At 45.4% G+C, this 23,861-nt stretch overlaps 1 protein-coding gene across 1 annotated transcript; it reads right to left on the reverse strand.

Annotated features, from left to right (window-relative positions):
* Nucleotides 1–49: 49 nt before the first annotated feature.
* RBM19 (RNA binding motif protein 19) lies at nt 50–15,971 on the reverse strand. The gene is made up of 22 exons (XM_015827067.1): nt 15,845–15,971; nt 14,826–15,008; nt 14,213–14,344; nt 13,984–14,025; nt 13,113–13,293; nt 12,121–12,410; nt 11,782–11,862; nt 11,472–11,550; nt 11,281–11,352; nt 10,357–10,557; nt 10,087–10,217; nt 9,791–9,912; nt 9,330–9,426; nt 8,886–8,996; nt 7,027–7,227; nt 6,553–6,667; nt 5,626–5,765; nt 4,343–4,403; nt 3,933–4,012; nt 2,827–2,882; nt 1,703–1,819; nt 50–200 (listed from the first exon to the last, which is right to left on the reverse strand). The coding sequence occupies exons 1-22, from the start codon at nt 15,878–15,880 to the stop codon at nt 50–52; spliced, it is 2,679 nt and encodes an 892-aa protein (XP_015682553.1). The 5' UTR covers nt 15,881–15,971.
* Between the last annotated feature and the right edge of the window lie 7,890 nt (nt 15,972–23,861).

The raw sequence follows: 23,861 nt of genomic DNA on the forward strand, positions 1-23,861 counted from the left end.
AGAGAGAGAGAGAGACAGACCCCCTTTGCTTCCGCTTCTCTGCTGTTAATCAGATTCTAATTGCGTTCAGCACGATGCCAGAGGTGCCCGCAGCCAATAAGGAGGTGATGGCAGGCAGCCGACAGAAGCTGTCAAAATAGCCCTTGAAAAGGGGGTCCGGGGAGGGGGACTTGATGATAATGCGAAAATGAGATACAAAACTAGGGGGCAGAGAGGGAGGTGTGGAAATGGAAACAGACACACACACACACACACACACATACACACACGCACACACACAGCAAGCCTTTCCTCTGGCTACTGGCAATATTTACTCAGAATTTACAAGGCACGGAAAACACTCTGAACATTATAATCCTTTAGAAAAAGAAAAGAGTCGCTGGTGGAGAAAGAAGCTTAAAAGGGGGCTATTGTTCCCATTTTGCTGATGGGGAACTGAGGCCCGAAGTGGATAAGCAGAAGGAGGAGAGGCAGACCCGTCAGAAATAGCTGATGTTTTAAGGAAGTTAAAAGGGGAGCTGGTATGGTCTGGCGGTGAAGGCTCCCGGCTAGAGCTGGGAGCTGGTGAGTTCTAGTTCTGCTTTAGGCAGAATAGCTGGCTGGGTGACTTTGGGCCCATCACTAGGAGACAAGTGAGTTCTAGACCCACCTTAAGCATGATAGCCAGCTGGGTGACTCTGGGTCAATCACTAGAAGACAGTGAGTTCTAGTTCTGCTTTAGGCATGAAAGCCGGCTGGGTGACTTTGGGCCAATCACCAGGAGACGGTGAATTCTAATCCTGGCTTAGGCGTGGAAGCTGGCTGGGTGACTTTGGGCCAATCACCAGGAGACGGTGAATTCTAGTCCCGCCTTAGGCATAAAAGCTGGCTGGGTGACTTTGGGCCAATCACCTGGAGACTGGGAGTTCTAGTTCCATCTTAGCCATGAAAGCCAGCTTAATGACTTTGGGTCAATCACTAGGAAACGGCGAGTTCTAGTTCCGCTTTATTCCATAGGTGGTAAAGGGGCCTCAGTTGCCCACTCCTGCTCTAGCTCTTTAGAGGATGAGATCAATCTTCAATTCAGGATATCCCCTCAATGCACAAAACTCTAACCCCGAGTTTAAGCAGCATCACTGCTGTGTTCGCAGGACCCGCTTGCACGCTCGAGAAAGCACGAGATGTTTTAAGGAGATCAAAAGCCTGTGCAGAAGAGAAAACCCTCCTGCATACGGATATTAAAGAACGTGCATCCTCACAGCAGGCGTCTTTTTATTTCTACTTTTCCCACTCAGCCCCCAACCGGACTTTTTAATCTCTTCAAGGATCTACCAATTTCTATCAAAGAGCTTCTATTGGGTTAAGTCAACCCACCGCTCATCTCCCTCCCTTGCAAAGCTCAGGAGCGCCCCCTGCAGGTCCAAAGAGAAACAGGGGTATCCCACCCAGATTTTCAGCTGGTAGAAACAGCCCAGCTGGCAAATAGATCCTAAAGCAGGGGTCTTCAAACTTGGCCCTTTGATGACTTGTGGACTTCAAACTCCCAGAATTCCTCAGCCAGGCACACGTGCCTGGCTGAGGAATTCTGGGAGTTGAAGTCCACAAGTCATCCAAGGGCCAAGTTTGAAGACCCCTGGCCTACGGCTTGATCGCTTGATTGTATCTATGTAACTTGATGCAAAAATTAAAGCAGAGTTTTTCAACTTTGGCGACTCTTCCTTACCTGAAAAGTTCTCGGATCTCTTTCACCGTGGCCTGGAAGGGGATATTCCGCACCAAAATCTTGGAATTCACTTGCTTCTTGCTGACTTGCTTCTTACGTGCGGTTGCCACCGTGGACCTGTTGATCCGAGAGAGAGATGGGCGTCAGGGCCATGCAGCCAGGCTGTTTTCTTGGGCCAGGCATGAGATTGAAACCAAGTCTGGTGGCATTGGAGCTTAAGGGGGCCTCTGGGATCTACTGAGGATTGCAAAGAGGCCAAACCACACAGGACTAACACCAAGGAGCAACCATCCTCACATCTGGGAATGGTCAGCATCGCCTGCCACTGGATAGCAGGCAGGGCGAGGGGCTCAGAAGACCCTCCCTAGTTTCTTGTCAAGGAAGATTAGACTTGCAAGATTCACACACTGTCTCTCTCTCTCTCACACACACACACACACACACAAATGGTGTGTGGCAATGACCTTGAGAGATAGGGAGACTGCTACATAGGGTATCTCCAGATGGAATCCAAACTCGATTGCTTCCTTGCAGACATTTCATTACCCAGCTAGGTAGCATCATCAGTACCAATAACACCACATCGTCGCCTCACCTTGCGACATCCACGCCACCCGGATGACGTTACCTGGCTGGCTAATGAAACGTCTGCAAGGGAAACAATCAAACTCAGAGAGCACCCAGGACGTCTCTGTCAACATAGCTTTTCAATCAAGTGGAATTAGTTCTTCGGGATTGCGATTCCCATCTGGTTTATCGTGCGTGGCCGACATCAACATCCCTCCTCGTCTCCTTTACAGACCAAGAAATTAGAAGGGGGGGGTCCCTTCTGAGTGTCTTTCTCCATCCATTTCCAGCTGTGGGCTAAGCTGTCCCTTCTCTGGTTGTCCCCTTGGCAGCCTCTCTCCGCTCAGTTTCCCAAGGTTTTCCCGTATACCGGCAAGTTATCTGAGACCACTGAGGCTACTTTACCCCTGATAAAGTCTTGGTGGAACTTGGTATCTGACCCTCCCAAATTTTAGTTGCCCGGTTCCATTTACACCCTGCAAGCAGATGCCTGGATGGAGTTCCTCCAAAAACAGGAGAAAGGCCACCAGTGACTTACTTCTCTTCCCAAAACTTACTTGGTGGCTCTTTCAGAGATTTTCACCTCCAGCTGATGGCCGTCCACAGAACAAGCCTAAAAGAAAGCAAAAGGGACAACTTGAACCCTTCCGTTCCACAAAATAAAATGCTGCAAGTGGTACCCAGTGAACCAACCACAGAAGCGGGTTCTCCCTCACCTTGATGGAAAGCAGGGCTAATTCATTAGAGGGCAGGATCTCAGCACGTTGCTTTTTTAAAGAGAAGTTGTTAACCGAAAGGCCAAATGGATGACTGATCAACTAGACCCAACCCGGGAGCCCGTGGGGTCCAACAAATCAATCTCCCTTAGGTGGGAGGTCCCCTGTTCATTGGTGGCTGATGAGTCTTAAATCCATCACAGCTGGAGGACACCAAGTTCAGGAAGGCTGGTCCTTACCAGCTGACAATGAAAGGGGAGCAAAGGAGGGTGCAAGAATGAGATCATAAATCAAGGTTTGCTACGCTAAATAATATTCCAAGGGGGAAGGGGGTCATCCGTGAACTCTACTTCGGTCCATTATTCAGGATGCATCGTGGAGAAACCTTGAAAGGCACACAAAGCCCAAGTGAGTGCCCAGGAATTTGCTATAGGCTAGGCCAGGGCTAGCCAACCTTGGCTCTTTTATGACTTGTGGACTTCAACTCCCAGAATTCCTCAGCCAGCATGAGGGAAACTTTGGCCCCTTCATGACTCGTGGACTTCAACTCCCAGAATTCCTCAGCCAGCATGGCTCAGCTTGGAAACCTCTCCCTTTCCCCTCAGCATGGCTGGCTCAGGAATTCTGGGAGTTGAAGTCCACCAGTCATAAAAGAGCCAAGGTTGCCTACCCCTGGGCTAGGCAGAGTGAAGGGTGTGTGTGTGTGTGTGTGTGTGTTGCGATGGCTCAATGGTTAAAGACTCTGAGCTTGTCAGTTGGAAAGCTGACAGCCAGGGTTCAAGACCCAAGCGCTGTGCGACAGGATGAGCTCCCGTTACTTGCTCCGGCTCCTCGGAGATGCTTCCCTCTTTGTGGGCCGAAGCATCCTTTGCGTGACAATTGTCTAAGCTGCGGCTCTTCCTCCTGTCTCCCAAAGGCATTCCCCAAAGACCATTTTGCACTCTTACCTGTAGTTGCTTGATAGCTTTCTGGGCATATTCTGGCTTCTTGTACTCCACAAATCCAAACCCCATGGAGAGAAGATTGCCTAAGAGGAACATCAGAAGCTGATTAACACTAAAATACTTCCCTGTTCCTTCTCTAGCTTAGGGACCGACCCTCAGCCTTGTAAGGTGCCAAGCGCTTGGATTTTGCTCGTGGGGAACGCCACAGTGGTCGTAAGTGCAAGAACTGGTTGTAAGTCAGGGTTTTTTTCCCCAACTTTGTTGGGGAAATTTTGAACGGTCATTAAATGAATGATTGTTATAAGATGAGAACTACCTGCAAGGCCAACCAACTGTGGGTTACAGGGATTAAGGTCTAACACACACCCAGGTCACAAAAGAACGCCAAGGACAAAAGCAGAAAAAATACACACCGGCTTTATCTTTCTTCTTTGAGACCGTGCAACTCCGCACAACGCCAGCTTTGGAAAAAACCTGGGAAAGGAGAAAGGTAAGCACCCTTTCAGTTTGATTCTCCTGTATTGTGCCAATCTGCTTTTCTACCAGACAAGAAGGGCAAAGGGGGAGGCAGTAACAGAAGGGTTACCAGACACTAAAAATCCACACTCGCAAACTCCCAGCTGAGTTTGTGTTTCGCGTTAGGTAAGCAAGTCAGAATACGGACTGTGGTGCAGCACAAAGCTGAGTCTGTAATGTGGATTATTTGACTGCCTAAATGGCAGTCTTCAAATTTAATTCACGAGGAAGACTGATGATGTCTGTAAAATTCTAAGATTATGGCGAAACACAAACACACGCTTGGGAAGGGAGGGAGGGAGGGAGGGAGGGAGGGAGGGAAGGAAGGAAGGAAAAAAGCAAGAAGGGAGGGAGGGAAGGAGGAAGGAAGGAAGGAAAGAAGGAAGGAAGGAAAAAAGCAAGAAGGGAGGGAGGGAAGGAGGAAGGAAGGAAGGAAATGGAGAGCAGAGGGGAGAGGGATGGGGAGGAAGGAAGGAAGGAAGAAAGGAAAAAAGCAAGAAAGCAGGGAGGGAGGGAGGAAAGAAGGAAGGAAGGAAGGAAGGAAGGAAGGAAGGAAGGAAGGAAGGAAGGAAAAAAGCAAGAAAGAAGGGAGGGAGGGAGGGAAGGAAATGGAGAGCAGAGGGGAGAGCCTACCCCCTCCCTCCTTCTTTCCTTCCTTTCTGTATGTTAATATTAGATGAAGTTCGATAAACTTCGGTTACGATTTCTGCTTTGCTACGATTATTTACCCTCGACTTTAGAATGAGTTTGAGGGTCTTGTTGATGTTTTAATATAATAAGAAAGCTTCATAGTCCTTCCTTGCGTTTTAGAAAAGTCCGTTGGGGGGCAAATTATCTGATAGACAATCAGAATGCTTGTTAGTTATAGGATGCTGAGTGACTTTCCCTGCCTCGCCAGGCAAACCAGATAGGAATCACAACCAGGTCAGTTTATTCCACTTTATTTTCAAGCTACCCTGACAGAACCTTGCAAGCCTTGAAAGTACAATTCTATCCCTACCAATTCTACCACTTAAGAAACTAGGGAGGGTTTCTTCCAAGCCTCTGGTCCAACTCACTGTCCAGCTGTGGGCCATGTCCTCTCTTCTCTGGCCCTTCCCTTGGCAGCCGGTCTTCGTTCCATCTCCCAAGGTCTTTCCCACAGGCCATCACACAGTCATGAAATCGCAAAAAAAATCACCTCTTTCAGCGTATCCTCTGTCGTGCTGAAGTTGAGGTTTTTTATGAAAATGGTACAGCCTGGAAGACTTCCTTCTTCTTCTTCCTCCTCCTCCTCTTCCTCCTCCATTTCCTTCTGAGCATCACTTTTTTCAGAAACTCCTGCAAGAGAAGAAAACATGAGCGAATCCAAGGGAAGGAAGTACTTGAGGCTCAGCTTGGCTTTCAAAAATGTCAACCTTGAAGATCAAAGAAAAAGAAGACGCAGGATATTTTCAAACCTGGAACTTATTTTCTCCGTGGCTGGAAAAACGGGATAGAGAGCAAGAACTTAACTTGTATTACTAAGCAAAACAAATCCACCCAGGCAACACGTTGTTCATTAAGCACTAATGAATTGTAACAATAAGAAAATTAATTTTTTTTAAAGTTAATTTGACAAGTCAGCCCCCAAGAGAGCAAGCCCATAGACCAGAGGCCAACTTTCTGGAGGGGCTCATCCTTTCTCTCTCTGTTATGCAGCTAGGGGCTATGCTCCCTCTTATCTAACAGCAAACACATTATAATATCAATGAAGGAGAACATTTGTTGCTGAGGGTTCAAATGAGGGGTACTTGATGCTCTCTGAGCTTGTTTTCTTGCAGACGTTTCATTACCAAACTAGGTAACCTCATCAGCACTGAAGTTACCTAGTTGGGTAATGAAACGTCTGCAAGAAAACAAGCTCAGAGAGCATCAAGGACCCCACAGTCCTCCTCCTCCTCCTCTCCACAAACCCCACTCCCTTCTAGCACTAATAAGGTTACCATATCAATGTCCCCACATCATTGGGGACAAGAATGGAGTCCCCAACAAGGCATACCTCGGGCAACGGTGATGTCACCGGCTAATCCTTTCAACCTGGAAGCGCCTTCCGACAGAAAGGGGAATATCAGCTCCCTACACGTACCTCTCTGGGTTTGTTCGTCGCCTTCCTTTTGCTCTTCCACCTCTGGTGTTTTCTTCCCGGGACCAGAAAAGACCCCCGTGGGTGCCCATTCGAGGTAGAGAGGGATATGCTGGAACTGAGCAAGGAAAAAAGGGAAACCAGTGCAGAGAAGTTAAAACCAGCAAAGGAAAAAAAAAAAAATCCGGCGCAAATCCGTGCCAGGACAAAAAGTCTCCCAAGATCTGTTTAAGGCAGGGAGCCAAATCAAGGCTGAAAAGTGGATGGGATGGGTTTTTCCCCCCCGATCTTGGCGGCTTGGAGATGTGTGGGCTCCAACTCCCAGCATTCCCACGCTGGCTGGGGAATTCTGGGAGCTGAAGTCCACAGGTCTTCAAGCTGCCAAGCTTGAGAAAACACTGGGGCAGGGTATCCGAGCACGCTGCAGAATCGCTGGGATCCAATCGCCAGGCCTGCCTGCCACCCCTGGAGGCTTACCTTGGAGTAAGCTAACTTGGTAAAGGCCTTTTTGGCTTCTGTGGGTTCCAGGAACTCCACGATGGCGGTCACGCCTCCTTTCGGGAGCAGGACCCGCCCGAGGCTACCAAACGGCTGGAACACCTCCTCCAGCTGCTCTGCCTTTGTGGCAGCAGGCAAGTTCTTCACCAAAATCACCATCTTGCTCCGCTCTCTGGCAGCCTGGAAGAAAGGGAAGAGAGGCCGCGTTGCAAACCTAACTGGGTGTTTAAGAGCCGCTTCCTTACCATCATCCAAAAGGCTATGGAAGCAAAGGATTCAGCAGCCCAAGGCAGGGGTAGGCAACCTTGGCTCTTTTATGACTCGTGGACTTCAACTCCCAGAATTCCTGAGCCAGCCGTGCTGAGGGGAAAGGGAGAGGTTTCCAAGCTGAGCCAGGCTGGCTCAGGAATTCTGGGAATTGAAGTCCACGAGTCATAAAAGAGCCAAGGTTGACTACCCCTGGTATAGGGTTTCCTGCCTGAGCAGGGGGTTGGACTAGATGACCTCCAAGGTCCCTTCCAACTTTATTACTATTATTATTATAACTCAAGGCAATGAACATATCTAATAGTCCTTCCTCCTCCTATTGCCTCCAGAAAAACAGCCTTGTGAGGTGGGCTGGGCTGAGAGAGAGGGACTAGCCCAGGGGTAGGCAACCTTGGCTCTTTCATGACTCGTGGACTTCAACTCCCAGAATTCCTGAGCCAGCCGTGCTGAGGGGAAAGGGAGCGGTTTCCATGCTGAGCCATGCTGGCTCAGGAATTCTGGGAGTTGAAGTCCATGAGTCATAAAAGAGCCAAGGTGGCCTACTCCTGGCCCAAGGGAAGCAGGTTTGCCGATTTGATCACTTCCCTGTTGGGAGGGGCTCCCTGCACGTAGAAAGAAGGAGAGAATCAGGGAATCTCCTTTCCTTCCTTGAGAACCTCAGAACAGGGAAAAAAAAGAAATCAAGAGAAAAAGAAAAAAAAGTGAAAGAAAACAAGATGGGGGAAAAAAACAGAAAGGGAAGGAAAAAAAAATAGAAAGTGCCTTTCAATATTCTTCACAGCAGATACAGGCACATATAGCTTTGATGTGTATTTTTATATATTTTCACCTCTCTCTAAAGCTACATCGTATTTCTTTCCTCTCTTATCGTCTATTCTTTCTAATCTTCAAAAGCATAAATCACGTTCATTATTATTATTTTTTCAGGTTGATGCCAAAAGCTGAGAAGGAGCTTTGGAACCACAGGAATGTTTTAACCAAACATGCTGTATCACAGGGGTCTACAACCTTGACACCTTTAAGACTTGTGGACTTCAGCTCCCAGAATTCCCCAGCTGAGGAATTCTGGGAGCTGAAGTCCACAAGACTTAAAGGTGTCAAGGTTGCAGACCCCTGCTCTATCACACTCTCTTTTCGGATAGTTTCGCCCACTATTTATGATGTCCCAGATTTGGTGAGAAGGAAATGAGAGTTTGAACAGCCACGGCTGTCAACGCTGCAAATACTGTATATTCTTGTTTTGACAATGTACAGAACTGTCTGGTATATATATAGTTAAACCAGCAACTGGGAAAGAGGGAGGAGCATAAGGATAGCCCGGGAGAAAGAAACCGGAAGTAAATCACATCTTCCAAGTTGATTGGAAGATGTGAACCATGACCCTACAATAAGGGAGTGGAAAATGCTTGGAATGTATATGCGTAACGGAAGAGAAGCAGACCTAAGCATTTCCACCATGCTGTGCTGACGTATTGTGACCTTAATAAATGCTTTTAGGAGAAAACATGCCTGAAAGTCCTTTTAAGTGTTTCGTTACTCAGACACATGACATTATGCTTAGGCTCTCTTACCTGGCTGAAGGAATCCAGACTGACTCCGTTTTCAAGCAGGAACCGGCGCACGTTTTGAACAAGCTCGGTTTCCCCAAGCGCCACCCTCACGGCCACGCTTCCCTTGCCTTCCTGACAAGAGAAAAAAAGAGAAGTTCTCCAGATCCCTACGGTCGTAAATCCATATCGGTTGCCAAGTGCCCAAATCCTATCACCGTGGGGACCTTGCGACGGTTGTTACATGCAAGGAAGGGTTGCAATTCACGTTTTTCAGCAGCGCTGTAACTTCCAACAGTTATAAGTTGAGGATTACCTGTAATTTCCCAGATAATCACCCACACTCAAGTTGCCGAATTTGAAAAGTACTGAATTTAGGGGAACGGGAAATATTTAGCGTAGAGTTGGAAGACGGTTAAGGGCAAAACCCATTTAAATAAACACACGAATGAGAAAAAAAACTCTCACGTGATCCAGCACTTGACTTTTAGTGGCGTTGTATTTCTGTGCCACCGCGTCTGCCACGGCATTTGTCCCCATGAACAGGGTGTTCCAGTTGTGAGAGCTGGGTGGAGGAGAAACATTTGTGAGTTCTTGCGGTTGGGGAGGACGAGAAGAATAAAATGTTCCCGAAGTGGAGGAACAGAGGGCGAACGTGTCAGAATTTGCAGAATTTGGTCAGAGAACAAACAAGATAGTTTTGGTCTTCGTTCAGCAAAAAGTTTTTAAGAAGAGACTGGACAGCCATTTGTCTGAAATGGTATAGGGTTTCCTGCCTGAGCAGGGGTTGGACTAGATGACCTCCAAGGTCCCTTCCAACATCATCGTCATCATCATCATCATCATCATTATTATTAGTCTTTCATTATATGAAAACTCTTGATATAAAGAAAAAAGAGAGAGGAAGACAAGCTCGTGGAAGCACAAACCTCAAGCTGTTTGCTTTATCTTTTGAAGCTTTTTGCTTCTTGTACGAAGACGATCCGGCAGGATCTGAACTCTCCGCTTCTTCCTTCTTGATGGTGGAAGGCAAGACATGCAGCATTCGGCCCTAAGGGACAAAAAAGAACGCCTGAAATGTCGATGCTGGAAAGAGGACCAGTGGAAAAGCCCAAAGTTATCCTGCATCCCTAGCCTTGGAAAATCTCTCCAACGCTCAAGCTTCAAAACCCAAGAAAGACACACTGAGATTCGGCAAAGGGACGCCCACCCGATCCGTTCGTACCTGGAAAACCTGTCCATCCACTTCTGCAAAGGCCTTCACGGCATGCTCAGGAAACATGTAGGTGACAAACGCAAAGCCTTTGGGCCTCTTGGTGAGACCGTCCATGGGGAAGTGGATCTCGGAGACAGGGCCTGTGGAAGGACAGATGCGTTGGGGAAAGACTGCGGGAGCAGATGTTGAAATCTAAGAGGGCCTGTCCTGTTTTAGGAACAACATTTTGGAAAAAGAGGCCCCAGGCCCCACAAAACGAGAACCAGGGTGAGAATTTACCGTATTTGGAAAAGGTGGCCTCCAGTTCTTCTTCGGTGCAGGTGTAAGGCAGATTCCGCACAAAAAGCCTTCCTGATTCCGAAAGATCCTCTTCTTCCTCGTCATCCTTTTTGGCCCTCTGCCAGACCTGGCCTGACCCCTTCTCAGGGGGCTTCGCCTGAGCGCCCCGCTCTTCTGGAAACAGCTCAATATACCGACCGCCTGCCGGGCAAAATGCAAAACACAGGTGATCCTCGACTTACGAGCACAACGTTTCTCTGGTTAAGTGAGACGTTTGTTAGGGAGTTTTTTGCCGCATTTTACGACTATCCTTGACCCAGTTGTTAAGTGAATCACTGCAGTTGTTAAGTTAGCCACCCAGCTGTGAAGTGATTCTGGCTTCCCCTGTTGACTTGGCTTGTCAGAAGGTCGCCAAAGGGGATCACTCTGCAACCGTCGTAAATATGAGTCGGTTGTACAAGTGTCCGAATTTTAATCACATGACCACAGGGATGCTGTGACGGTCGTAAGTGTGAAAAATGGTCACAAGTCACTTTTTTTTCAGCGCTGTTGCAACTTGGAATGCTCCTTAAATGAACTGTTGTTAAGTCAATGTTTCTGTATCGCAGAAAAAAACAAAAAACTCCTTTTTGGGAAAAATCTGGGCAAAGACGCTCTTTTGCTGAAACAGCATCAATGTCAACCCTTTCTCAAAGGCCAAGAAAATCCCCCCAAATCATTGGTAAACAGGGGTGCCCTCAGATGGACATCCCGAAAAGAGGCAAGTTTTACTTCCCAAAACTAAATTTGTGCCCTTATAATAGGTAAACTTAAAATGTTTTGCTTAAAAAGGCAACGCCTCCACCACCTTCGTGCAGGAAGCAAATGAAAAAAGCCACTTTTAGCCCAAAGTTCCTTTCCTTAGTCAAAAAAACGGAGACTCACCCATGTATTCTCGGTTCCTTTTTAAGGCTTTCTGTAGTTCTTCCTCAGTGTTAAAATCAACAAATACATACCCTGCGGAATTTGAAAATGATTGATAGTTTATTATTTAGACCTGTGCAAACCACTCTCATTAACAAACAAAAGGTAATAAGAACCGTGTATCCAAGCGCCTAAACGACAAATCCCATTACCTGTCTTGTTCCCATGCGCGTTCCTCACAATCCGGATCGCCAGGGGCCGAAGGGGCACAAAAAACTCTTTCACGTTTTGCTGCATCCGTAAAAGACAGACAAGCATGAAAAAGGCGGTTAATTCTACAGCCCACCCACATCCCTGCCCACGAAGCCGTGATCTTGAAAAAAGTCCTCCCAATATTTGACACTGAATTCCTACTCTGATTGGTTTGGAAGGAAACCGCAATCCAGGTTTAACGCGCTCCAAGGAGGGCGAGATTTGTTTTCCTTTGGCAGACAAGTTTTAACGGGTTAAAAGCTGGCTTACCTCCGTGACATTGAATGGGGCACCTCGCATCTTCACCGTGAATGCTGTGGTGGGCTCCTTGGCTGGAACTGTTCTGTCTTCCTACAGGAAGACATACAAAAACATCTGTATTTGTTATTAATAATAATAATAATAATAATAATAATAATAATAATAATAATAATAATAATATAGTTGGAAGGGACCTTGGAGGTCATCTAGTCCGACCCCCTGCTCAGCCAGGAAACCCTATGCCATTTCAGAGAAATGGCTGTCCAGTCTCTTCTTAAAAACTTCCAGTGTTGGAGCATCCAAGGTTGCCTACCCCTGCTTTAGACTGTGTCCTCCATTGGGACGTACCTGCGGTGTCATTTTTGTAGCCTTGGTGTCTGCAGAGAGATTCTGGACTCTCTCCTTCCCAGTCTGCTTGGTCTTCGTGTTAGAAGCAGCGCCTGGCTGGTGGCTGGTCTTCCCTTCCGTCTCTCCTTCCTCTCCTCCATCAGATGCCTCGCTGTCCGTCTCCTCGGCCTCGCTCTCCTCTGCCGACGAAGGCGAGGATTCGTCCCCCTTCACCACTTTGGATCGCAGATAATCCATATCGGAGAGTTCTTGCTCGATTGCTGCCTTACTCGGAGAGCTTTCTCCCTTCTCTGGGGAGGGAGACAAAAAAAGGGCATCAGCTATTGCCTGGCAGACCCCCGTTTGACTTAGGAAGTCACTAAAAGGGCGCAGACCAATGTTGGATCCAGCGTTAAGATGGAAAGGGAGAAGGGACACAAAATATAGCAATAGCACAACACTTATAGCCCTCTCTGAGTAGTTTACAACGTCAGCATATTGCCCACAACAATCTGGGTCCTCATTTTACCGATCTTGGAATGATCATTAAACATTTCTCTTCTCCTGCAACAAGCTCCTTCAGTTCTAGCTGAAGAAGAGTTAGAACTGAAGAAGTTTCTTGGCCAAGAAGCAAAACGCTTTCAAAGAAAAACACCAAACAAGTCCAGTTGCCTTTTGGAGGTTGAAAAAAAAAGAAGAAACAGGATACTTTCAAACTTGGGACTTATTTTATCAATGGCTGGAGAAAAGAACAAAGGATTAGGAATTCAATTTGTATTAATGAATTGTATCACTCAGACAACACGTTTGCTGAATAAGTACTTTTGAATTGTATTAAAAAAATAAATAAAAAAAAAAGAGTTGGAACTGAAGAAGCTTCTTGGGTGAGAAGCAAAACATTTTCAAAGAAAAACATCAAGAAAGTCCAGTTGCCTTTTGGAAAAAGGACCTTTGGGACAATGCTCAAGAAATTATTGATAAAATATCACAAAAAAACAGAATGGGCCCCTTACTTGGAGCAACCTCCGCATCCATCTCCTCGCTCGAGTCCTCATCGGAATCAAAGTTCAGATAATCTTCAACCACCTCAGCCTGGTGGGGGTCTTGGATTTTTGTGTCATTGGACCAAGTTGCAACCTGGGACCTTTTCTGATGTACTGCCAAGAAGTCTTGAAATGCTGCTTCTCCTTCCAACTGGCCAAAGATAGGATCATGGTTAGAAAGGATCATGGTTAAAAAAAATTCACAATATTTGGGGCAACTCCTTCCCCAAGGGCAAAGTTTGAAGGATAATGTCCTCTATTTCAGGATGTCGTTATTTCAAGGACATGAGAAAAAAAAAAATGGAAGGATCTCTCAGGATTCAGAAAAATCTCCATCAGTGCCACAAATCTTGGAGAAGTTTAAATGAGGCTGGTTTGAGCAGCCACATTAATTGCTAATACGCTGCTAATTAGCTGCCAGTGTTTTTGACTCAGCAGCATACAAATAAAATAAACAACAAGTATTTTTTTCTCTATCCTTTTTTTTGCAGTGCAAGGAATGGAGTGACATAGAAAGTTGAGCCATAAAATAAACCAACAGAAGAATATAAGTAGCAACGCCAAAAGTAAAAGCAAAATAAAAAGTAGCATATTTTAAAAGTTGCAAAACCAACCATATCCACGCAAGTACAAAAGGGATACACTAGCAATCTTAAAAAGAGTAATGGAAAGTGATGTTACAAATTCAGTTAACTCCCAAAACAAAATGCCCATGTTGTTTTTTGTTAAAAAAAAAACCCAAAACATCAAAAAACAAACTCCTTAATTCAAATGCTGACAAACACAACTCTTTTTGTTCACAGATATCTATCTATCCTCCTTGCAAGAGATTCAGAGTTACCTCTTTCAATTGTCCCGTTTTGTTTTTCTTCTTTGTTCCATCCTAGGAAACGTAAGGAAAAAAAGGTTTTAAAACATCACACGCTCCATATAAAAGGAAATGTTAAAATGGATTTAAAAGTCACTAGGTTGAGGCAGAGACAAGAAAGTAGAATAGCTGAAAGTCTTTACCTAAAGGCAATTTGACATGCAATAAAGCTTGTGGGGGGGGGGGAATCTCTTTTTCTTACTTGTTTTATTTCTGCATGGTCTGAATTCTTTGTGGATTTTTTAGAGGTTTCCTTTAACAGTTGAGGCTTACTCGAATGTTTACTCCAAGCTTTAGACTTTGATGGATCCCCAAAAGACTTACATACTTCAACCTGGAGGGGGAAAAAAGATATTTATAAGCCCGCTGTCTATATGGAGATTCTCAGTCATCCTAGTCATGGTTGTGGAAAGATGCTGTTCAAAAGACAATTGGATTTTCTTGGGTTTTTTTTTTCTCAAAAACATTTCGCTTCTCATCTAAGAAGTTTTTTTCATTTCTAACTGAAAAAGAGTTAGAACTGAAAAAGCTTCTTGGATGAGAAGTGAAACATTTTCAAAGAAAAACAATAAGCCCACCCAAACCTCACTCTTGTTTCATGAAAGTGAATTTATACAGGAGATCAAGATACTATATGGTGTCTTCATCTGCCCTAGATCATCCTCAAGAGATGAACCAAATACTGTAGTTTCTGAATAACAGACTAAGGATTAACATTATTTTACACCTTGAAGTCCTAGAAAACTCCCAACAGCCTGAAAATGTCCAGAATTGCTGGTTCGATCTCAAAGGCTAAACAAGTTTCAAGGGCTCACCGTGACTCTGGATGTGTCTATGAAGCTTTTGTTGAAATGAGACTGGGCAGTTTTGGCGTCTTCTTCTGACTGAAAGCCAATAAATCCAAATTTGCGGAATTTGCCATCCTTGGTGAATTTCAAGCAGCAATCGGTCAGCGTGCCAAAGGCGGCGAAGAGGTGGCGAAAGCGTTCTTCCTTGATCTGTAGGAGAAGCAATCACAATCAAATCATGGAAGCAGAGTTAAGAAAGCTAACATGAATCGCGTTACATGGTCACATTCTCCTGGATGAAGCATTTTCTACCACAGCCAGTTGGGTTTTTTTTTCTCTGCTTCAATGGTATCTGATTCTCAGGGCTGGCGGGATAAGTCTGCAGTTTTCTTGACAATATTTTTCAGAAGTGGTTTGTTATTGCTTCTATCCTAGGGCTGAGAGTGAGGGACGGACCCAAAGTCACCCAGCTGACTTCACCCCCAGGGCAGAACTAGAACTCACAGTCTCCCACTTTCAAGCTTGGTGCCTTAACGACCAGATCTAACTTGCTCTCAATTGCTTTTGTATTATTATTTTCTTTCCAATCATGTCCAATTCTTGGAGACTGCCTGCACAAATCCCTGCACTTTTCTTGGTAAAACTGCAGTGGTTTGACATTGCTGCCTTCTTAGGGCAGAGAGAGAGGGACTGGCCCAAAGTCACCCAGCCTGCTTTTATGTCCAAGGCAGGAGTAGAACTCCCAGTCTCCTACTGATTGGCCCAAAATCACCCAGTTGGTTTTCATGCCTCAGGCAGGACTAGAACTCCAGTCTCCTAATGACTGGCCCAAAATCACCCAGCCCGGCTTTCACGCCTCAGACAGGACTAGAACTCCCAGTCCCCCCCGGTTTCTAGCCTAACACCTTAACTCCTGCACCCAACGGGCAACTCCCTCCCTGCGCCTGCAGCCATTCGAGCTCCAAGGGGCTCCCCAGCTGCAACCGGACGCAAAGAAACGACGGTTTCTACACGCACCGCAACCCCCTCGTCCCCGCCTTTCTCACCCCGTTGGGCAGATTCTTCACAATCAGCCGCGACATGCCGGCATCCGAGGCGGCCACTTGAGGGACAAGCCGAGCCCGCTAAACACGCCTCAGCCTGGGCGCCGCCATTTTGCCCGCGCCGCCAGATCATGTGACTCCAGGTCCCTTCTGCGCCTGCGCGCCCGGAGAAGCGCCTCCTCGTAGCCGTTTCGAGGCGTCCGGGTGCTGTATGTGCAAAGAGGAAGAGAGAGAGATAAAGAAGTTTTGCATAGATTCTTCCGGTTCTCAATGCGGGGATTGAAAAAAAGCTTGAGGGGGGCTCGCTTTTTTCCCCCCTCTGTGCGTAGGATTTCAGCCGTTGTCTACAGTTTAGAAAAATAAAAATCAGCGTCTTTCTTCCGCCTTATTTAGCCCCCCTCCCCTTCATCTGTATATGTTCTTTGGAAGCGTTAAACGGGCTCGAATGGGAACCGGCAGTAGGCATCTGTACCTCCGTCTTCCTCTTTGCCCGGGTCCTTGGCCCGAAGCACTTGTTCAAGGCATGCGCAGAGGTAGCTTGAGCTAATTCTGAAAATGGTCAGCAGGTGGCGGCAGAGGACGGGAAGTTATAGGCTCTTATAGCAAAAGTATCAAGAAAAAAAAAGTGATTTTTTTTTTTGCTCCTGACACCCAACAAAAAAAGAGCGGATTCACAATAAGCCTTACTTTTGTTCAACCATGGTTTTATAGGTAGTCCTCGACTTATGACCGTTTCCATTGCCAGATCTGCTTTGTCCCACCGTCTCTAAGGGTTTTGAAACAGAAGGTGGCAATTTTTTTTTCAGTTGCATTAATCTAATCTATTCGGCTAGCTCAGACTTGTATTTTTTTTGTGAACTGGCAAAATATTTAAGAATTATTGAAATGAAATTGCAGAACCGTCTCGTGGGCTGCCTTTTAATAAGAAGTATTAGCTGGAAAAGGTTCAACCAAGTGTCATCCTGAGCTGCGCTACCATACTTCTGGAGGAAGTGAGGAAGACTTTTCTGTTATTAAGTTGGTTTATTTAATCAGAGTTAAAAGAGATATTTTGTTATCTCTGATAACCCTAATGGACTTTTGCTGATCAGGACTGAAACAACAAGGCTTTAAGGATTTATGTATAGATAAGAGATGGATTGTGGGAAGGAGAGATTATCTGTTGTATTTTAAGAGAAGGTGAGAAGTTACTAACGTTTATATTTGTTGAGATGAAGGTGGGAACTCATTTTGTCATGTACTTTTTTTTAACTACATTCTTGTTTTTCTTTCTTTTCTTTTTATTTTTCTCTTTTTCTTGGTTTTTCTGTATCTTTGACTTTTCCTTTTGATTCTTTTTTGTTTTATTAATTTCTACTATGGTAATTATAATCTTTAATAAAATTACTATTAAAACCTCCTTCTCCTCCACTTTCTTCTTCTTCTTCTTCTTCTTCTTCTTCTTCTTCTTCTTCTTCTTCTTCTTCTTCTTCTTCTTCTTTTCTTCCTCTTCCTCTTCCTCTTCCTCTTCCTCTTCCTCTTCTTCTTCTTCTTCTTCTTCTTCTTCTTCTCCTCCTCCTCCTCCTCCTCTTCTTCTTCTTCTTCTTCTTCTTCTTCTTCTTCTTCTTCTTCTTCTTCTTCTTCTTCTTCTTCTTCTTCTTCTTCTTCTTCTTCGTCTCCTCCTCCTCCTCCTCCTCCTCCGGTGCGTTTGTCTCTGTTTTCTTCTTCTGAATTATAAACCTAGAATGGTTTTCATTTCTTCTTCTGAACATTTCTAGTTGTTTTTATTCATTTATTCATTGTCTCGTGGCTTCCTTTTGGTTGGAATCTTCAGTTTGCTGCCCAGCCTCCCTGTGGTGAGAGGGGCAGTCGAACCCATGGCTGAATGGAATGAAAACCTTTTTTAAAAAAAAAAAAGACCAGAAAGAAACCCAGGGCAGGCAGGCAGGCAGGCAGTGGTGGGAAGAGCTGGAGCCAGCTAATGCTACCTAACAAGAGACTTTCTCCCACCCGTCCCGCTCAGATCAACCTGCCAAGTGACATTAAGCATCTGGCTTATCTAATGAGCTGGACATACCATGGCAAAACCCAGGGGGGGCAGAGGTCGCCTGGCGAGGAAATAATATTATGGGATGCCTGCAGCCCCGCCACTGGATTCTCACAGGGCAGACAAGAGACCCAAAGTCTCTCCGGCGGGTCTCCTGCGGGTGGCACGGCAGGGAGGGGGTGGCCAAAGCCAGCTGGGACATCCTTCCTGCTGGCCCTTGGCGATTGGTCTGGCACATCACATTAAGCCATGATTTATGAGTTGGGGGATGCCGAAGGCCAACAATGGTTTATACCACAAGGAAGAGCAATGGCTGGACCCCTCCCCCATCAGACAGAAAAACCACCTTCTAACCACGTCTGTCTGAGCCAGGTGATAGTTAGCCTAGAATCCAAAAGTGAATTCCATAACAGCCAGTTTGGTCTACTGGTTGATGCACCAGCTTAGAAAGCAGGAGACCCTGAGTTCTAGTCCTGTCTTACGCACGAAAGCCAGCTGGGTGACTTTGGGCCAATCACCAGGAGGCTGGGAGTTCTAGTACTGCCTTAGCCATGAAAGCTGGTTGGGTGACTTTGGGCCAATCACCAGGACAGAGGGAGTTATAATCCCTCTTTAGGCATAAAAGCTGACTGGGTGATTTTGGCCTAGTGCCCTGGTCATTCTTGCTCCGTCCAACTCACCTCACAGGATTGTTGTTATGGAAAAAATAGGAGGAAGGTATAGAATAAAATAGAAATACAGAATAGAATAGAATAGAATAGAATAGAATAGAATAGAATAGAATAGAATAGAATAGAATAGAGCTGGAAGGGACCCTGGAGGTCTTCTAGTCCAGCTCCCCGCTCAAGCAGGAGAACCTATACCGTCTCAGACAGGTGATTGTCCAGTCTCTTCTTGAAAATCTCCAGTGATGGAGCGCCCACGATTTCTGGTGGCAAGCTGTTCCACCGGTTAATTGTCCTCACTGTCAGGAAGTTTCTCCTTAGTTCCAGGTTGCTTCTCTCTTTGATCAGCTTCCAACCCTTGTTTCTCGTCCTTCCCTCTGGTGCTCTGGTGAACAACCTGACCCCACCCTCTGTATGTTGAATATATTCGACCTCTTGAGCTATTTGTAAAAAGAACCAAAGGCGGGATACTAACTAAACAAACAAACAAACAAACAATCCAGCTAGCCAGCATGGATCAAGCATCTCCACAGCAAAGGGAGCCTGGGGGAAGAGACAGCCCCCCCCATCCTTCCCACCATCCTGGTACTCTTCCTTCCTCCTGATTTCCTTCTCTACTTGAGCCTGAATGGGCTCTGGGGATAGTCCAGGCAACAGCTGCCTTTGATCAAACCCACATCTGGGCTTGCCAGCGCGGCAGAGAGACCGCCCTGTGATCAAAGGTTGGAGCCCTCTGACAGCCTGATTGAGTGGGGGAGGGGGACAGGGAGGAGGGGATCCTGTTTTCCCCACTACAGCACCCCTGTGAAGTCAGTTGGACTGAGAGAGAGAGAGAGAGGGACTGGTTGTATTCCCCAACCTGTATTCATGCCCAAGGGAAGACTGGAACTCACAGCCTCCTGGCATCTAGGCTAGCATCTTCAGCACCGTGCCAGGCAGAATCTGAATGATATTTTATTTTGTACATCCTGTTGCAAATATCTCTGCTTCCAGTCATCACTGCACCGAGGTGAAGCACAGAGAGAGAAAGTGTGAGAAGTAGTTCTCTCTCTTTTGTTTATCTCCAGACACACACACACACACACACACAACCCTCGACCTGAAAAGATTTACAGAAATAACAAAGATGCCTGCTGAGAAAATGAAAGGAAATTGTCAGCATTAGGCAAAAGAGACAACTGGCCAATTTACACAACAATTTCTGAGGGTGATACCATCTTGCCTTGTTGTACTCCAGCAAACTGATGCCCAGCAGGGCTGCAGAAGACATGTGAATTGGCCGGTGGATATTTTTTCACAACTTTCTTCTGAAGCCACCTTGGGTCCTCCTGGAGGTGAGGATGGTGTTCCCAAGTCTCCTCACGGTCACGAGAAGTCAAGTTGCATCAGCTGGGCACAAAGTCACACTTCAGAGAAGAAGGGGGGAGGCAAAAAAGGGGGGTGTAGAATCTGAATAACAGAATCACAGAGTTGGAAGGGACCTTGGAGGTCTTCTAGTCCAACCCCTGCTCAAGCAGGAGACTGTATGGCATTCCAGACAGATCTTCTCTTGAAAACCTCCAGTGTTGGAGCACCCACAACTTCTGGTGGCAAGCCGTTCCACTGGTTAATTGTTCTCCCGGTCGGGACAAGCAAAGTCAACAAGGAAGGCAGATTCACTTAACAACTTTACAACTGCAGTGATTCACTTAACAAAGGTGGTAAGAAAAGTCGTGAAATGGAGCAAAACTCACTTGACAGATTTTTTTCACTTAGCAACATAAAATTTTGGTATTCCTCGACTGTGGTCGTAAGTTGAGGAATACCTGTATCATATAAAGGCACCTTCATGCATAAAATTCACAAAGTCCCAAACGCTGGACCTCTTCCTCCCTCTCTCTTTCCTTCTTCTTTCCTTCTCCTTCTTTCTACCTCTGCCTTCCTTAGAAAACCTGGGGGAGGGGCCGACTCGCAGCTTTGAAATCTGTGCAGGGTGCCCATTTAAAAAAAAAAAACAGACTTTGTGCAGATTAAGTTGACGGATGGTGGGCTGGTTGCCCTGCAAGACCCAAAGTCATCCATAATCAGAGTTAAAAGAAATATGGCATTTTTAAAAAAAGGGAAAAAAAGGAAGAGAAACATATTTAAAAGATAAAGGCAAGGAGAAAGTTTGCCTCTCATTAATTATGGGAATAAAATCTGAGTCCTAGGATTTTGCAGTTAAAGACACACACAAGAGAGACACTTCTTTGAGAGTTAAGTAAGGAGTGTAACTGTGCCAAGGTAAAAGTTGTACCATTAGGTTGCGGTACAAGATCTGGGTACCTTTAAGCAGGGCTTTTTTTCTCATAGACTGCCCAGAACAGAGTTCTGGCACTTTTTTTGGATGGAACCTTGTAGGGTAGGCAAGGTGGGTTGTATGACGTGTGTAAGTTCTGGCACTTTTTTTTTTTTTTTTAGAAAAAAAGCACTGCTTTTAAGGGCAGGGCAAATAACTGAGTTGGAGTTAGGTTCTGCTCCAAAAAGAAAAGATAAAGGAAGGCCAATTAAGATAGCAAGGACTTATCCTAGTGCCAGTCCTTTGGGATAGAATCTCTTACTGATTCCAAAAAGAAAAACTCTTTTTATTATCAATTTTTTCTGAATCCTCCAATCCACAAATCATCAGTTCGTTTTTTTCAGTTGCATGCAAAAAGTCTGTAAGAGCTTTCCAGTCAGCAATAAATGTAGATATTGTCGTTTTTTTTTAAATCAAGGAATTATGTTTAGCCATCTCTGCAAGCCCCATCATCTTCATCAATCATTCCTCCATTGTGGGAAAAAAACCAAACCTTTCCACTGTGAAGCACATAATAATCTTGCTGTAATTAACAAAAACATAGTTCCATGACTTTTTTTTTCTCCCAGCTGTCTGTCTGTCATTAATCCGCAAAGAAAAGCCTCTGGTTTCAGTTGTACTTTAATCTTTAAAATCTTCTGAATAAGTGAGTGTATTTGCATCCAAAATGTCTTGGCTTTATTATACGTCCACCAAACATGATGAATTGTCCCTTCACGGTCTTCATTTTCATGAAGGACTGATGGTATTTTTCAAGTCGGCTAATCCTTCCTTGTTGAATTCCACTAACAGAAGCTTCAACTACCATCCTATACCCCGAATGAGTGTCAGGCTGGAAGCTTTAAACATTTATTTCCATCTGACTCCTCTCTGGCTAGGCTGGCGTTCCTAGTTTCCTATGAAATTCAGTGTCTGAGCCAAAACTAACACAAAGCACCGAGTTTCTCATCCATTACTCTGATCCCAGCATAAAACGCAAAGGATCTCTTCTGTTTGCATTTCGACTTGATGGATGGCCTTTTCTGCAGAAGGACCATCAGATGAATAGGGCAAGACGCACGGGTCAACACGGAAAAGTTCGAATGTCAGGGAATTGCGCCGCTGGTGTCCCAAATGAAGCCACAGAGGCTGACACAAACTTCTTGTGTTATATAAATAAATATATTTTACATACACATATACTGTATACATACACACATATACATCAAATAAGATATGTATGCACGTGTATGTATACAGACATATACACATATACATACATGCATATACATCAAATAAGATATGTATGCATGTATGTGTATGTATACAGACATACATATATACATACACACAAATACATCAAACAAGATATTTATATGTATATACACACATATACATCTATGCATACACACATAAGATGTGTGTGCATATGTGTATATATAATAATAATAATAATAATAATAATAATAATAGTAGTAGTAGTAGTAGTAGTAGTAGTAGTAGTAGTAGTAGTAGTAGTAGTAGTAGTAGTAGTAAAGTTGGAAGGGACCTTGAAGGTCATCTAGTCCAACCCCCTGCTCAGGCAGGAAACCCTATCCCATTTCGGACAAATGGCTGTCCAGTCTCTTCTTAAAAACTTCCAGTGTTGGAGCATTCCCCGCTTCTGGAGGCAGGTTGTTCCACTGGTTAATTGTTCTCACTGTACACACACACACACACACATATATACATCGAACAAAATATGTATGTGTCTGTGGTTGTGTGTGTGTATTATATACGCACATATATTCTTCAATCCATAGCTCGGTCCTCGGCTGCTTAGGCCTTACAGAACCGAGCTATGGATTCAATTCATGGCTCGGTTCTCGGCTGCATAGGTCTTGCAGAACCGAGCTATGGATTCAATCCTCAGCTGCATAGGTCTTGTATGTATATATATATATATATACACGCACATACACATATACATCAAACAAGATAAGTATGTGTGTGTTTATACACACATATACACATCAAACAAGATAGGCAAACGGGAGCCTCGTGAGGTAAATCCCAGAGCGCGCGAGGGGCACAGAGAAAAAAAAGGCGGGAAAGGGAAACTCCGCCTCCACGCCCACAGCGACCAATCAGAGCGCAGATTGCCTCACGAGGGCACGAGCACTCACCCATAATCCTTAACCGGAGGGCTCGCCAACCTGGGCAACTTTAAGACTTGTGGACTTCAACTCCCAGAATTCCTCAGCCAGCAAAGCTGGCTGAGGAATTCTGGGAGTTGAAGTCCACAAGTCTTGCCCAGTTTGAAGACCCCTGCCTAAACGCCTATTCTGGCTCGTTGCACGACCCCGCGGCTCCCGATAGTCAGTTCAAATATTTTAACCCCTAAGGCTGAAAAGAAGCCCTCATTTTTCTAAAGGAACTGCAGTTAATTTAGTTTGGAGTGGGGGGGGGCACCACAGCACAGATAGCAACTAACCAGCTTTGCCTGGCTCCAGAACCTAGGCAGAAATGAGTCTTGGAGGCTGAAGGGTGAGGAGGGGGGTCAAGCTGTTCTCCACAGCACCAGAAGGCAGGACAAGAAACAATGGAGGGAAACTAATCAAGGAGAGAAGCAACCTAGAACTAAGGAGAAATTTCCTAACAGTGAGAACCATTGGCCAGTGGAACAGCCTGCCACCAGAAGTTGTGGGCGCTCCAACATTGGAGGTTTTTTAAAAAAGGCTAAACAGTCACTTGTCTGAGATGGTATAGATTCTCCTGCTTGAGCAAGGGGCTGCACTAGAAGACCTCCAAGGTCTCTTCCAGCTCTCCCATTCCATTCCATTCACCAAAGCACCAGAAGGCTGGACAAGAAACAATGGAGGGAAACTAATCAAGGAGAGAAGCAACCTAGAAACTTCCTGACAGTGAGGACAATTAACCAGTGGAACAACTTGCCACCAGAAGTTGTGGGTGCTCCAACACTGGAGGTTTTTAAGAAGAGACTGGACATCGAGGGGGTGCAAAAACTTGGGATTTCAAAATTATAGTGTATAC

The sequence above is a fragment of the Protobothrops mucrosquamatus genome, unplaced genomic scaffold (genome assembly GCF_001527695.2).
Source record: "Protobothrops mucrosquamatus isolate PMUCROS unplaced genomic scaffold, P.Mucros_1.0 scaffold3476, whole genome shotgun sequence".
NCBI classification, from domain to species: Eukaryota; Metazoa; Chordata; class Lepidosauria; order Squamata; family Viperidae; genus Protobothrops; species Protobothrops mucrosquamatus.